At 46.0% G+C, this 15,628-nt stretch overlaps 2 protein-coding genes across 6 annotated transcripts in view; one reads left to right on the forward strand and one right to left on the reverse strand.

The window, feature by feature from the left end:
* The window catches only part of SYNPO2L (synaptopodin 2 like), a 12,714-nt gene extending 3,557 nt beyond the window's left edge, over window positions 1-9,157 (reverse strand). Inside the window, exons 1-3 of the mRNA XM_022590894.3 lie at window positions 4,497-9,157; window positions 3,102-3,253; window positions 2,156-2,670 (exon numbers count right to left, since the gene is read on the reverse strand). Of these exons, the coding sequence (XP_022446602.2) occupies window positions 2,156-2,670; window positions 3,102-3,253; window positions 4,497-4,601 (772 nt within the window). The 5' untranslated portion in view covers window positions 4,602-9,157. The remainder of the gene's footprint in view (window positions 1-2,155; window positions 2,671-3,101; window positions 3,254-4,496) is intronic.
* SEC24C (SEC24 homolog C, COPII component) overlaps window positions 8,432-15,628 on the forward strand; it is a 25,377-nt gene continuing 18,180 nt past the window's right edge. For 3 of the 5 annotated variants that reach the window (XM_030759231.2, XM_089897698.1, XM_089897699.1), the window contains exons 1-3: window positions 8,432-8,536; window positions 10,290-10,489; window positions 13,173-13,308. In XM_030759231.2, coding sequence (XP_030615091.1) covers window positions 10,318-10,489; window positions 13,173-13,308 — 308 coding nt within the window. In that variant the 5' untranslated portion in view covers window positions 8,432-8,536; window positions 10,290-10,317. Of the gene's footprint in view, window positions 8,537-8,726; window positions 8,978-9,893; window positions 10,194-10,289; window positions 10,490-13,172; window positions 13,309-15,628 lie in introns of those variants that run through there. The other 2 variants (XM_089897696.1, XM_089897697.1) reach the window with 2 other exon arrangements.

Consider the following 15,628-nt stretch of genomic DNA (forward strand, 5'->3'; position numbering starts at 1 on the left):
AGATATCAAAGCTCCCTTCTGATTAGGGCTCTCATTCCACCCGTTCCAACGTTCATAGCACACAATAGTACTGTGGACTAGAGATAGGCACTGGAGTCATAGTTTAGTTCAGATTTTTGGTTCTTGGGAGAGTTACTTCATCTCACTGAAGTTCAGTTTCCTCATCTGTAAAGAAGGATGATAACATAACGTCTACCTCATAGGGTTGCTATGAGGTTTAAGTGAGATAATGTAGGTAAATTTAGCATTTAACCTAAGCCCCACTGTGAGTAATTATTACTATCAAAGCTTTCTTGACACTAGCTGCACATGTATCCAGACACTTTCTTGTTCACTCATATCTTCTCCCACGGACTCCCACATACATGCTTTCATGTATTCATAGATTACTCACACTTCTCTCTCACACATACACCCTCTCTCCATGAGTTTTCCATAGCTCATGTGGTCACAAACCCCTTTGACATGTTACCATAGCATCAGCCCATTCTGAGAAAAGGGCAGTGAAACTCTTAAGAAAAGAAGGAAGAGGAAGGAAAAAAGGAGGAGGGGGTAAGGGAGTAAGACCTTTCCCAAAGACCTCCCTTCCCAAACTGTTGACGTAGTCCCCTCCATTCTAGATTCCAGAACTCTCTTGGCTGTGGGAGGGTAGTACCTGCATAGAACGGGTCCTGGAGCTCAGGAACTGGGCTTGGGGCTTTGTCGCAACTGGCTTGGCTGAGAGGCTCTTGGCTGATGGGCTCAAAAGTCTCCATGCCGAGAAAGGCAGTGTTGGCTGGAGCAGAACCAGTTTGAGGCACCCCCCACGCCTTTTAAAGCCCCTTTGTCTTATCCCCAGAGCTGGTAGCTGAATGAGCTCACTGTGCTATTTTTGGAGCCTGGCTCCCTCCCTTCTCTGGGCTGCCCCACAAGCCCTGGTATGATGGACATGGGCACCTGCCTACCCTTCCCCCAATCCCACCACACTGGACAATGAGGTCTGCTTGGCTAAAAATATCCCTGAGCCACTCACTAACTACAGTCTCACCCAGCATGATGGGGAAGGGAGAGGGTGCTAAAATGAGAATTGGGGATAAGCATGAGATTGTGGGTGTGCATCTGGAATTTCTTTGTGGGACATGGGACACTCTCAGGGATGTCTGATGGTAAACTGTCACGGCCTTAGCCTCTATTCCAGACTTAGAGGCACAAAATTCTATGGATCAGGAATCAGAATAGTGGAGGGGAGGAACGAGAGATGAGAACTAGAGGGGTAACCCTGAGATTTCCAAGGTGACAAGAAAGGTCTCTAGAGGAGGGGTATGGGAGGGATAGGACAGGGAGAAAGTTCACTCTTAGACTTTGTTCTGTAGCTCACATCAAAAATAGTAAAGAGGGCTTCCCTGGTGGTGCAGTGGTGATGCAGGGGACAGGGGTTCATGCCCCGGTCTAGGAAGATCCCACATGCCGCGGAGCGGCTGGGCCCGTGAGCCATGGCCGCTGAGCCTGCGCGTCTGGAGCCTGTGCTCCACAACGAGAGAGGCCACAACAGTGAGAGGCCCGCGTACCAGGGAGGGGGGGAGGGGGGGAAGTAAAGAGCCTGAGATAAGTGGAACTGGCTTTTTCTGCCGGGGCCTAAATTCTCGCCTAAGATAAGAAGCCAAAGATCCCTCCCACCACCACTTCCTAGAGATCTCATGACTATTCCATAGCCTCCCAGTCCCCAGGAACCCTAATGGAACTAGCAATGTCAAAGGTAGCTCTGATGCTATGCCTGCAATTAACACTGAAGAGTCCCTGTATCCCTGTCCTGCTTCCAAATACTCCCCTGACCCATGTCTGCACTCTGCCCTCACCCCGTCTGACACCTAGCAAAATCATAGCAACGACAAGCAAACCCTTCATCAATTCATGTCCCTTTCCAACTTTCCTACTTATCCTGTTCCTGGGTTGGGTTGAGCCCCCTGTACTTTTTTGTCACGCTAGTTCAAACAGCAAAACTAATGGGGATCGTGAGAATAATTATTTTCCCCTCCTATCCATTACTCTTCTCCACCTGTCTCCAAGACTGTATCCAAGGGAAGCATAAGGTAGGTGGAATGTATGGTTATGGAGTGTTAGATTTAGGGCTCAGATTGAAGGATCCTGACTAAGGAAAAGGAGTTCAGGCACTCACTGGCTTGTTTGGCCTTCTGAGTATAGGTGGTAGTCAGATCTTCTGCCACTGGGTGGGGAACAGGCCCCACCATAGGGATGAGATGAGGGCCAGGCCGGAGGGGGCCATGGGGCAACAGCAGGGCCTCAGCCGGGGGTGGCTGAAGGGTTGTCCCGTCCTCCCAAGATGGGGAGCTCACGCGGCTGTCATCCTGGCTGGGAGGGCCAAGGACACCAGGTGCTGGCTCTGCGGGGCTGTCAGACAGGTAGACCTCGTCAGGTGGGGCTCCTGGAGGGGTGGGCCTTGTTGGGCCTCGGCGGCGGGGTCGGCGGGGCTTTTCCTGGGTGGCTGGGCCATCAGCATCACTGTCTGTCTCTCCATAGTAAGCCTCACTGTCAGGGGGAGAGAGGAGGCTCCCAGGCTGGAGAGGCTGGGGAACTGGAGCACCAGGGGGCTCAGGACTCAGCGGAGACAAGGGTGACAGTGCCTGAAGCTCACCAGGGGATGGAGATCGCACAGGCCCCTCGTCCTCTACCCTGGATGGAAAAGATGACAGAACTTGAGAAATGAGCTGGATGACTGAGAGCTAGAGAGATCTGGAGGAGATGGGAGAAGGATGTAAGGAGAGAGAGGGGACTGGCATGTAGGTGAAATGGATGGGCTGGGAAGAGTGGAGATCTGAAAATGAACTGGTAGGCAAATCTGCTTGGCAGGCTTTGACTGGAAGTGGGTTTAAAGAGAGATGTGACGATAAATAGACAGGCAAAGGGCCTAAATAGGCCCACGCACCCACATTCAAGTGCTTTGGGAGGCATACACAAACATCTATACTCCAGCACAGATACACAAGCAGAAATGGGTAGTTGTCAGTAGCTGAAGTCAGGCCAGTGAGACATAGAGCTGAGACAGGCAATGGAAGCCCTGGACTAGGGGGATGGGTGTAGGCTGGGGTGGGAGGGGTCCATACCGCCTGATGGTGAGGACAAGCTGATTCCCTGAGTCATCGATGAGGCTCATTGCTCTGGCATGAGAGAGGCTGGTGCAGGAAACCCCATTGACGGCCAAAAGCTGATCCCTTTCCCGGAGTCCTGCTCTGCCAGCCTGGCTCCGTCTTCGGATCTGAGAAGGTGTTGGAGGAGAGACTGTAGGTGAGGGAGGGCTCCAAGGGGGGAATAGAATGAAAGGAGTTAGGACAGGAGGGACCAGTGTGTGGATGGAATTTTACTTTACAGGGTAAGAAAGGATGGGGAGGGACAAGGGGTGACAGTTAAGGGGGGTCAATCTAGAGGGAAGAAGGTACAGATTTGAGAGAATAACACATCCTTTGAAGGGAGGTAGGGTAATCACTGAATGAAAAAGACGGGGAAAACTGCAAGGGGGGATGGGACGTACTATTGTAGAAACGGTGGTTATCCCCTCAAGATTTTCCTCCAAAGGAAATATCTATACTAGCCAACAGTTCTCTTCTAGTCCTTGGAGTCCTAGGCACCATTATCTACACAGTCAAGATTTTAGAACAGTACTCCAGATTGGAGGGAGTCCGGCAGATTCTGAGGGATTGCGATTGTGTATGTATATGTGTGCCGGGTGTGCACACACATGTACATATGTTAAAGTAATAATAGTAATAGTGGCGATACATTTAGTGCTTACTAAATGTTAGGCACAGTGCCAAGCACTCTACGTGTTTTATTGAATTTAATCCTTAGAAGTTAGCACCCATGGAGTAGGTACTATCATTACCTACATTTTATAGTTGAGAAAATTAAACCTGTGCTATGAAACCAAAATGGTAACAACTTCATCTGACAGGTCATATCTTGCCATAACCCTCCTAGCCTTAAAAAAAGTCTTGCCTAGTGAGAGAAGGGATCTGGCGTAGCGAAAGAGGAGGACTAAAGGCTGGGGCAGGGGCAGGGCAGGGCTGGGCTGGGCTGGGCTGCGTGAGAACCTCAGATCATCACATACCAATTTAGTTAGAGAGAAATGACAACCTTCCCTACATTCCTGGAGTTTGGAGTAGAGGCACAGACCCAGGAGAGCAAAGACTGGATGGCCAGCCCTGAGCCTCTGTTCCTATGTTGCCAGCCCTGGACCTCTGCTTCTATGAAATTGAGGCACAGTCTTCCTTTTTCTCTGCTCCCAGAAACCAGGAATTCCCTTTTCTAATAGCCCCCCACAAGAAGGCTGTGCTCAGACACTGCTCCCCCTGTCAGATCTGAGCATGCTTCCTCGACCATCCACCCACCCCCACTCCACTTCTTCACAGCCTCCCACTTCTCCCCCCACAGGCCACCACATGACTCTTCCCAAGTTCCCTTGGGTTCCCCTTTCCCTGAAACCTCAATATAGGCTCCCTTACCTTGGATACCTGTAAAGGTTTCCTCTGCTCGGCCCCCCCCTGAAGTCGGAAGCCCCAGGGGGCTCCCCCAGACAGTGTGACCAGCACCTCCTCCTCAGCACCCATCTCTCAGCTTGGCCTATGGCCTTCGGAGTTTGGACAGTGTCCCAGGGAGAGAAGTCGAGGTGCTGGTACCCCGTCCGGCCTGTCTGGCTGTCCTGCTTCTGCTGCCCTAGGCCTTCCACCCCACACCACACACCACAGGCAGGCAACTTGGCCCTGAGATCAGTACAGTCCAGCACACATGTCCTGTCAATCGAAGCTGTGCTCAAAATAGTTACCGGCTGTACTCCCCTCCCTCCCCAAGCTGTATTACTCCCAGAGCTAATTATAGTGAAAACTTCTGCCCTCCCCTGTCTCCCATTCTCCTGCATGAGCTTTTTACTCAGGACTCAGAGTACTAGCTCTGTGGGCTCTATAACTAATGTACATCCTTTCAGGGACTGTGCCTTCCCTGATAGGGTCATGGACTAATCCCAACTGCTCTCCTCCGAAGCTTATTCCAAAGTGGCAGCAGCAGGGGCTTCAATTCCTGAGCAAGGAATGGCTGGGTTTGTCCCACAAGATTGCAAGATCCCCAGAAAAAAGTACCCCTTTGCTGTATGAATTAACCTATTAATCAAAGTGGAGATCCATATCCCACTGCAGTGCTGGGTGCAATGTAGAGGAACTCTGTTCAGTCTGCTCCAGCTGAAGTGTTGCCTGTTCCATAAAGCTTCTCCTGCCCATCTCCTCACTCCCTACCTATAGAATTAATCCTTCCTTCCTCTGGGCAAAATATGTATCTTGTTCGTATTTCTATTATTGTAGTTTTCAGCCAATATTACGGTTTGTTTATATGCCTGTCTCCCTCCTAGATTGTGAGAAACTTGAAGGCAAGGACTGTGTGTAAAAGCCAATCAACAGCCCACAGAGCAATGACTGATGTAACAGGTGCTCAATGTTTGGTGAAATAAATTACCTCTTACAACACATAGTTGGTCATGGAAAGGTGGGTAGAGATAGGTGTGCATAAACATGCCAACCCATGTTAATAATAAAATATTTAGTTATTTTTAGGTTTCCATTACATGAATATGCCCTATGTTAAGAGATCTCTTTCTTTTAAAAAACATAATATTATGGTGCTGTAATTATTGAAGGCTACAGAGGTCCCTGGAATAGCTGCTCTGATAGCATGCTAAATGCTGTTTGCCTTGGTGTTTGATGTAGTCATAGAAAGCACTTAGAATTTAGAGTCAGAACTGGACTTGGATTCTTGTTCTATCATTTATTAGCTGTATGACCTTGGGCAGTTACTTGACCTCATCAGTGAAAAGAGTATCTAAATATCCATTCATTCACTATTCAAACATTTATTGAGTGCTGGCTACATGTAAGCCATTGTGCTATACCAGTGGCTTTCAATTAACCCTGCATATTGGAATCAATTAAGTGCATGTTGGAATCACCTGGAAAACTTTTAAAGCTACTGGCTCCCTAAAATAGGACTGTGTATATGATTAGATGATGTGTAATGACATTTTACATATTACATGAATTTATATATTATACAAATATTATACATTATACAAATACTTTATACACACACACACTCTCTCTCTCTCTCTCTCTCAGGCCCCTCAGCCTTAGGGATTCTAATTTTATTGGCCTAATAGCTGGTATGGCCATTTTATTTTTATTTATTTATTTATTTATTTTGGTATGGCCAGTTTAAAAAGCACTGCAGGTGATTCTAATGCGCAGCCAAGATTGAGAACCAGGGTGGGGATACAGAAACCAATAAAATGCAACATATCAGCCTCTATTCTCAAGAAACTATGAATTTAAACTCTACTACTTACTAGGAGTGCAACATTAAGCAAGACAGAGGATACCTACTTTCCTATGCTGACATGTTAAATGGGATAAATTATGCGAAAATACTTTGCAGAGACCCCAGTTTATGGCAATTGCTCAACAAATGTTAGCTGAATTTCGCAAATTACTAATCTAGTGGGTCTCAATCTTCAGTGTGCAATGGAATTGTCTAGAGGGCCATAGCTTGCTGGGCCCCACCTGCAGAATTTCTGATTCAATATGCCTAGGGTGGGTCTGCAATTTGTAACAGGTTTCGCAGGTGAAACTGATACTGTTGATCCCAGGATCACAGTTTGAGAAACACTGACCTCCACTATAAACTCCTGAGGACAGGAAAAATCTGCCTGTTCACTAAAACATGCTCAATGCCTAATAACAGATTCCAGCAACGACTAGAAGTGCAAGTTTTTCAATGAATGAACCACTTTGTGCCTCAGAATAACTAAAATTTACTGTGCACAATATGAGAGCAAGAACTTTTCCCCGCATTTGTCATAAAATTCTTCATTTAATGTTTTTTTCCCTTTAAATGCTTCCTTTACACCAGTGCTTTTTCCCCATTTCTTTTCTTCCTTATTAAAAAAAAACTTTTATTTTGAAATGAATTGTACATAATACATATGAACTATTTGAAAATAACAATAATGTAAATATCCATGTGAATATTAAGAAATAGAACACTATTAATATTATTGATGCTCCATTATGTTCCTCCCAATTATACTTTTCTCTTTCCCTCCCCAGAGGTAACCAACAGCCTGAATTTTGTTACTTTGGGGCTTTTTTGTTTGTTTCTTGTTTTTTTGGCCCCAGGCCAGGCTGCTTGCAGGATCTTAGTTGACAGGGACAGAAACCAAGCCCTCCAGCAGTGAAAGCGTGGAGTCCTAACCACTAGACTGCCTGGGACTTCCCACTTTGTTTTTCTTTATAGCTTTATCACACGTGTATGTAATTACAAAACCTTATTTAAATTGATGAAGAACTTTTGTTTGTTCACTACTGTATTCCTGGACCCAAGAACATGGCTTGGAACACAACAATGCTTAAAAAATAATTATTAAATGAAAGGATTATTGAAAGGATTAAATGAGGTTATGTATATTTTAAAAACTCCTACAAATATTAGCTACAATATTGTTATTATTAAATGGCGTAATAATAATTACTCCAGGAACTGTAGCTCTTCCAAAAGGCTGGGGGCATTCTAAGAGTAGAGATTATCAGGCTGTGGCAGTGCTCTGCACCTAAACCAAGGCGCTCTATAAAAACGGTTAACTAATAACGAGTGACCTTTACTGAGCACTTACTACGGTGCCAGGCAATCTTTGTGGCCTAATCCCATACTCTCAACAAGTTTTTAGAAGGGCATTCATATTCTCTTCATTTTACAAATGAAAGAAACTGAGGCCGAGATTAAGTTGCCCTAGCTAGGGAACTGTAGAGCCAGAACTTGAACACATGACCCCAGAAAGCAGAATTAGTGCCCTTCAACGTTACAGGGTTCTAAGGGAATTCCCTGGTGGTCCAATGGTTAGGGCTCTGCACTTTCACTGCCCGGTGCATGGGTTGGATCCCTGGTCAGGGAACTAAGATCCTGCAAGCCCCATGGGTCAGCCAAAATAAATAAATTTTAAAAAGATATATTACATCAGAATAATTATATTTTAAAAAAATTGTACGTTCCGCTCCGCAAATCTCAAGACCGGCAAAGGTCATGGGTGAGAACCTCCAAGACGGAAATCAATGGGGCCAGGGATCAGCAGGAAATCGCTGCAGGACTCTAAATCAGAGGTTTCTAATATGTCATAGGAAGGAGAGTTACTAAACATAGTTCAATCACATCTCAGCTGGTGGGACCATAAGGTTACCAGGACATCTGGGCAAAACAAAAACAAAAACAAAAACGGAAATGCATAAAAAACTGCGGAGCCCCTAGGGGGCGGCCATGACGAGAGGGGAAAGTAGCGCATGTGCGGCATCCGGGTTCCTCGGCGCGTGCTTACTGCCGACGTGGCAGAAGGAGTGGCCTTGGAGCGTGGGGGTGGAACTTCCGGGGGCGACGCGCCGGCCCCCTCGGAACCGGAAGTGGAGCCTGGGAGCCTTGACGTTAGGAACGAAGTCGAACCTGGATCTGGAGCCGGGTGAGGAGTGGCTTCGGGAGGTTGGTGGGTAGGAAAGCAGAGGACAGGCCGGGGTATCACTGGCCAGATCGGGGTCCTGTCTGAGAAGGAAGGGAGGGGCCCGGGGGCGGGGCCCGGGGAGAGACCCTCACCTCATGCATCCACAATCCAGAATCAGTCCTAGACCCTCCCTTCTCTTCTCCCGGCCCAGATTCCGGCTCCCGCTTCCTTCCCTGAGCCTGTTGAAGGGCGCAAGACGCTCGATCTCCTACTTAGTGGAAGTCTCTCTCATCGCGGCCCGAGAAGCTGGCTTGGCTTCTCGGTCTTGATCCCCGGCGCTCCCAGCCTCCACAGCTCGACTACTTTCAGAGTTCTAGGAAGCTTGCCCCGCCTCCTGGGTTGTCACCCTCGACTGTCCACCCAGAGTGGAGTTGAAACTTGAGCCTGACTCCAAACTCTTGGGTGTGTTTGAGGGGATTATTTCCTCGAGAAGACGCTCCTTTCCTACCATCCCCACCCCCACACTGACTTTAGGAAAATAAGAGGAGGAGGACATCTGTCAAGCTTAATGTAGTGACCTGTGTGAGGTTTAGGATTTGGAAGAACAGCTCCTGAGATGGCTTTGAATTTAAAGAGTTTTAGTCCAAGAGCAGCTCAGCTTTTCTGTAGTCAAGATGGCCCTACCTAGCAAAGGGGAGAGGCCCATTGTTCCATTGCAGTAGCTGTGAGCTCTTATGCTTCCTGGGTCCCTTCTGTCTATAGGATAGTTGGAATGATCAGGCTATGAAGAGTAGATGTGATCAGATAGTCCTGTTCTTGGAAGGACCTTGGAAAGGCTCTCCAATTTATTCCTTTGCTGCTGGGCAAGATTGTAATAATTTTGGTGGTGGCCTAGATTCATTACAAGCATATAAGAGCAGAAACAGGAGAGTTGGAGAAGTGCATTGGGATTTGGAATACTTATAGTCCCCTCTGCTAGAAGGATAAGGTGAATGATCTTTTTCCATGAAATCTAACTTTGCCACTGATCTTTGAACTGTTTCCCTAGGTTATTGTAAGAATTTTTTTGCCAGGCCTGCACTCAGTTTTAATCTGATACCTTGCTAGAGTTTTGAGCTGTCCTTTACATTTAGTGATTTTAATACTTCAGTTCTAAGGTCCATACACTTTTTTGGTGGGAAGACTGGGGATGGTGTAGCACTTGATTTACTGCAGTTTAGCCAAAGAATGTCATTTTTCTAACCGGTTACTCTAAAATTTGTCTTTTGAGGGGGAGGGAATTTAGCCAATCTGTTTTAGACATGTAGTCTGGGTGATTAAAAATGACTAGCACACTAGAGGGTATTCAATTTTGTGGAATGAATGGATGCTAGAGTGAATGAATGGAAAGTGGGAGCATTGTTTCATTTACCTGTAATATCACAATAGTTTATCAGTGGCAGGACTTCTTGTATGACTAGACACTAGAAATCATACCACTGGGGAATGGAGGCTGCTGCTCCATTCCAATGGGCCTATCTGAGGTTGAAATTTATACCCTCTTGGCAGTGACAAAGCATAGGGTTCAGAGTAACAAAATCCTTACTTTGAGGAGGCAGTCTGTCTGCTGTCTGGGGAAGAAAATTACAAAGATCCTGTAGTAGTGTGAGAATGATTAGGCTGATCACTGCCTGATAAGGTCAGTCCTTTTCTATTTCTACTTCCTACTGTGAATAGTGCTCTCTCTTTAGAAAACTGATTTTGACTAATTTCTCTCTTCTCTCTCATCTAATAGGTGAAACCAAGTCGGGGATGCTCTCATAATGAACGTTAACCAGTCAGCTCCACCTGTGCCGCCGTTTGGGCAGCCCCAGCCTGTCTACCTAGGGCATCATCAATCCAGCTATGGTGGGCAACCAGGGTCCACAACCGCCCCCACTTCCTATGGAGCCTACAATGGCCCAGTACCAGGCTATCAGCAAACCCCTCCCCCAGGTATGTTTCCAAGCTTCCTTTGAGCTGACGAGGGGAATTAGTAGTCTTCAGGTTGGGTTGTATTGCCCTACCTAAGCTGCCTAAAAGGTTGTGGTGACTGGGATTGAGGAACATGAATCTGGCTCTTGGTCACTGAGAGTCCTGTGGGCAGTCTGCCCTTCCCTGTTTTTTTTTTCCCTTTTGGCCGCATCACGCAGCTTGCAGGATCTTAACTCCCTGACCAGGGATCGAAACCAGGCCACAGCAGTGAAAGTGCCGAGTCCTAACCACTGGACTGCCAGGGAATTCCCACCTTTCCCTGTTTTTTTATAAGGTGACTGTGTCTCTGCCTTAGGACATCTAGTGGGAGCACATCTTCCAGGTTCAATGGCAGTTCACCTCCTGTGAGTGTCACCCTGTGCAGCCTCACCTGGCTGCATTGTTCACAGCTGGATGGAAGGGTTGTGGTCGCAGCTCGTCCAGAGCCTGTGACTAGGATTAATTATTTCTATTGACCTAAAGTCTCTCTGAAATCACTTGTTTCTCATGTATATTGATAAGGCCTCTCATCGGACTCATAGTTCTATCTATAAATGACTCTGGGACTTGGGGAACTAGTTCATGGATGAAAAGTGTGATGTTTGTGTGCCTGATTTTTGGTGCCTCTCATATCTTTCTGCTGATATCATTCCTTTTCCTTTGTTTGAGTTTCTTTGGCTTCTTAGATGTTGTCTAATATCAGGGAAATAAGAGGAAACCAATCTGGTGCTGCCTTAGGATCAGTGTTTGGCTTTTACGTTACTTTTTCATGAAGAGCAGCTGGTAATCTACAGATTATATTATTCGTAGGAGTTTTTTAGAAAATGGTTGACATTTGATCTTTGGTTAGGCTAGCTAAGGACTTAGGTATACCAAATGCTTTATGCTTTTTAAAACAGTAAATTCCATAAAGGGATATGGGAAAAAGAAGGCACCAAGGAGGCATAGGTAAGATTTGGGAAATGATTGAAGTTATGACCATTTTAATTATGACTTTGGAAAAAAAAATTGCGAAGTGGTGAGATTAGGTCTCAGGGCTTTGGAGAGCCTTACTCTGGGTTGGGACTTTGGCCGGACAGAGTCCACCTCTGATCTATCAAGTCCTGGCTTATCAAGATGGAGTTTGGCATTGCCCCAAGAGGAAGCTCTGTTATTGAGAGGAAAACATATCTGGTTCTTTGATGGCTAGTGAGCAGGTTCAGATTAATCATATTCCTGTAGGCAGGTTCTATAGTGTCTAATCTCTACTGGGGGCAGAGCAAAAGAAAAACAAAAAAACAATAGTTTGAACAGGGATCAGCAATATTTCCAAAGTGATATGCCAAGTAACTAATTGCTTTCTTCCTGCATCTCATGTGGGAAGGATGCTTGGGGGGAGTAGAAGTAGCTTTGATGGCAGCTCTGATGAGCAGAAAGGATGGAGTACAGCTTTTGTGACGACATAGTGACAGCAGTAATTGGAGGGCAGGTGACCTGTCCTGACTGAACAGTTGGGCAGGAACAAATTCTCCAACCCGTGGGAATACTTTCCTGAGCCATGTGCTATTGGGAGTGCCAACACTTAGAAATGACTGAAAAGAAGATGCGTAGGATGAGTAGAATATATGAAGAAGAGGTTGGCAGAACAGTCTTCCTAATATTTATTTATTTATTTTGGCTGCGCCGTGTCTTAGTTGCGGCATGCAGGATCTTCATTGTGGCATGTTTAGTTGTGGCATGCGGACTCTTAGTTGCGGCATGCATGTGGGATCTAGTTCCCCGAATAGGGATCAAACCCAGGCCCCCTGCATTGGGAGCACAGAGTCTTACCCACTGGACCACCAGGGATGTCCCGAATAGTCTTTCTAAGAGGTGCCTTTCTTTACAACCTAGTTTAGAATGTTACTTGGTCACCTTCTGTGCCACCTTTCTCAAGTATGCTCTAAGTTTCTGAGTTCTGGAGTGGGATCCTTTCCTTTTTTAAAAAAAATTTTATTTATTTATTTATTTTTTGCTGTGTTGGGTCTTTGTTGCTGCGCTCGGGCTTTCTCTAGTTGCGGTGAGCGGGGGCTACTCTTCATTGCAGTGCGCGGGCTTCTCATTGCGGTGGCTTCTTTTGTTGCAGAGCACGGGCTCTAGGCGCATGGGCTTCAGTAGTTGTGGCTTGAGGGCTCTAGAGCTCAGGCTCAGTAGTTGTGGCTCACGGGCTTAGTTGCTCCACGGCATGTGGGATCATCCTGGATCAGGGCTCGAACCTGTGTCCCCTGCATTGGCAGGCGGATTCTTAACCACTGTGCCACCAGGGAAGCCCCAGATCTTTTCCTTAAAAGAGTTGACGTTTTGTCTAGGGTAAGAACGTTAGACTGTCCTGGATTGAGTGAGAGTGTATGGTGATCATAGGAAGGCCCTACATTTTTGTGGCTCTGGCTACAGCTTCACCTGTAGTATACCTGTCTAGGAGAGTAGAGGCTCTCTGGCTGGGCATCCATGTTCAGAATCTCCTGTAGCTGGAGTTGCATGTTGATGGTGTCCTTTTCATTACCAAGCTATGGTATTATGCTTGTGATATTGCAGTAAAGGTCTGAGCTTATTGGTCTGAGCTTATTGATTCTTGCTTTGCATTCCTTGCTCAGGGTGGAGGAGAAAGTTATTTCCCAATTGCTTAGTTTCTCTTCTTTACCCTCAGGTGTTTCAAGAGCCCCACCTTCTTCAGGGGCACCTCCAGCCTCGACAGCACAGGGCCCTTGTGGCCAGACTGCATATGGCCAGTTTGGACAAGGAGATGTACAGAATGGGCCAAGCTCCACTGTTCAGATGCAGAGGTACGTATTTGTTTTTTTTTAAACATCTTTGTTGGAGTATAATTGCTTTACAGTGGTGTGTTAGTTTCTGCTGTACAACAAAGTGAATCAGCTATACATATACATATATCCCCATTATCTCCTCCCTCTTGCCTCTCCCTCCCACCTTCCCTATCCCATCCCTCTAGGTGGTCACAAAGCACCGAGCTGATCTCCCTGTGCTATGCGGCTGCTTCCCACTAGCTATCTATTTTACATTTGGTAGTGTATATATGTCCATGCCACTCTCTCACTTCGTCCCAGCTTACCCTTCCTCCTCGCCGTGTCCTCAAGTCCATTCAGAGGTACGTATTTGGCTCAACCTAAAATTGGTCTGATGAGACTGGAAGAATTAGGAATGTGTGAGGGCCTGTTTACTTTTCTTTTCTTTTTTTTTTTCTTTGCTTTTCTCTTACATCCCTTTTCCTCTTCCCTTCATCTTTTTGTATTTTGTTCTCATTTTTGCAGGTTACAGGTGCTGCTAATGTCCACCCTATGGATTATTGACCCATCTAAGTACCTGGGTTTTTTTCATATTCTTTCTATTTTTGTGAACTTGGGTTTTTTCCTTGACTAGACATATCTATAATCATTGTTATGGTCCTTCTGAGCTTACCCTACGGGAAAAACAGGAGAAAAGAACCTCAGGATTATTTATGTCTCTTCTGACTTCTCTTTTCCTTTTCCTTTAGATCAGGCACTTAGTAGGACTTATTGGTTAAGTTTGGGTGTGACCAGTTATGAAAGGAAAGATACTCAAAGGAAAACTACATAAATGATGAAAACTTTGGTGGTGCTTGACTCAGTAAACCCTTGTCTTTGCATGGAAGTCCATTAAAGGAGGGCAGTCATCTCTGTTGGAATGCTGTTTGTTTTTTGGTAAACAAAGAATAAAGTATAACTACGCATAGGGTATGTGGTAGTGGAAGAGTCACTTAGTGACATTTTTATTAGGTGTCCAGAATATACATTTTTAACATTGAATGTAAGCCCAGAGAAAGAGCCTAGGAAACTCTCCCTAACCCTCTGTGTTGGAAAACTCTGAGAAGCAGTATAGGGAATTCATTAGTTCATTCATCCACTTAAAAATATTTATTTTGTACTACTATGTGTCAGACGTTGTTCTAGAGGTTGGAGATAAAGCATTATCAAACAGATCAAGTCTCTGCCCTCGTGAGCTTATAGTCTCATGGAGTACACAGAAGATAACAAGTAGTCAAATGTAAATAAGAAATAAAACAGGGATTCCCTGGTGGTGCAGTGGTTGATAGTCCGCCTGCCGATGCAGGGGACACGGATTCGTGCCCCGATCCGGGAAGATCCCACATGCCGCGGAGCGGCTGGGCCTGTGAGCCATGGCCACTGAGCCTGCGCGTCTGGAGACTGTGTTCCGCAACGGGAGAGGCTACAACAGTGAGAGGCCCACGTACCGCAAAAAAAAAAAAAAAAAAGAAATAAAACAGAATAAGTATATTGAGAATGAGTAGTGAGGAGGTAGGAAGCTGTTTTAAATACATTGGCCAAGGAAAGCCTCTCTGAAGTGATGTTTGAAACCACAGTGAAATGATGAAGGGAGGTACCCAGAGATCTGGGGGATGAGTGTCTTAGATAGACGGAACAATGGTGCAAAGGCCCTGGTAGAGAAATTAATTTGGTTGATGTGAAGAAGAGCAAGAATGCCAGTGTGTCTAGAGGAGAGCGGAGGAGATAAAGTAGGTACATAGGCAGGAACCATATCATGTAATGCTTTCTAAGCCGTAGTTAGAAGTTTAATTTGATTTTAGTTGCAGTGGGAAGCCATTGGAGAGTTTTAAGCTGGAGAGTAACATGTTCCCCATTTATTTGTTTGTTCACTTATGTGATGGATCTTTTCATTGTAATGTAAAACACATACACAAAAACCATACAAAACAAAGGTATGGCTTGGTAAATTTTCATAAAGTGATTACAACCCAGATCAAGAAATAGAACTCTGCCACACACCCCTAAAACCCCTTCCATGTGTTCCAGTTCAATCATCGCTCTCTCCCTCCCCCTATAGGTAACCATTATCCTAACTTTTTTTTTTTTTGGCCACACGGGATCCTGGTTCCCCAGCCAGGATTCGAACGCATGCCCCCTGCAGTGGAAGTGTGGAGCCCTAACTACTGGACCACCAGGGAATTCCCTTCCCTATCCTAACTTTTTTTTTTTTTTTTTTTTTTTTTTTTGCAGTATGCAGGCCTCTCACTGTTGTGGCCTCTCCCGTTGCGGAGCACAGGCTCCGGACACGCAGGCTCAGCAGCCATGGCTCACGGGCCTA

The sequence above is a fragment of the Delphinapterus leucas genome, chromosome 16 (genome assembly GCF_059928025.1).
Source record: "Delphinapterus leucas isolate spDelLeu-1000000601 "Yukka" chromosome 16, BTC_Dleu_Yukka2, whole genome shotgun sequence".
Lineage (NCBI taxonomy): Eukaryota > Metazoa > Chordata > Mammalia > Artiodactyla > Monodontidae > Delphinapterus > Delphinapterus leucas.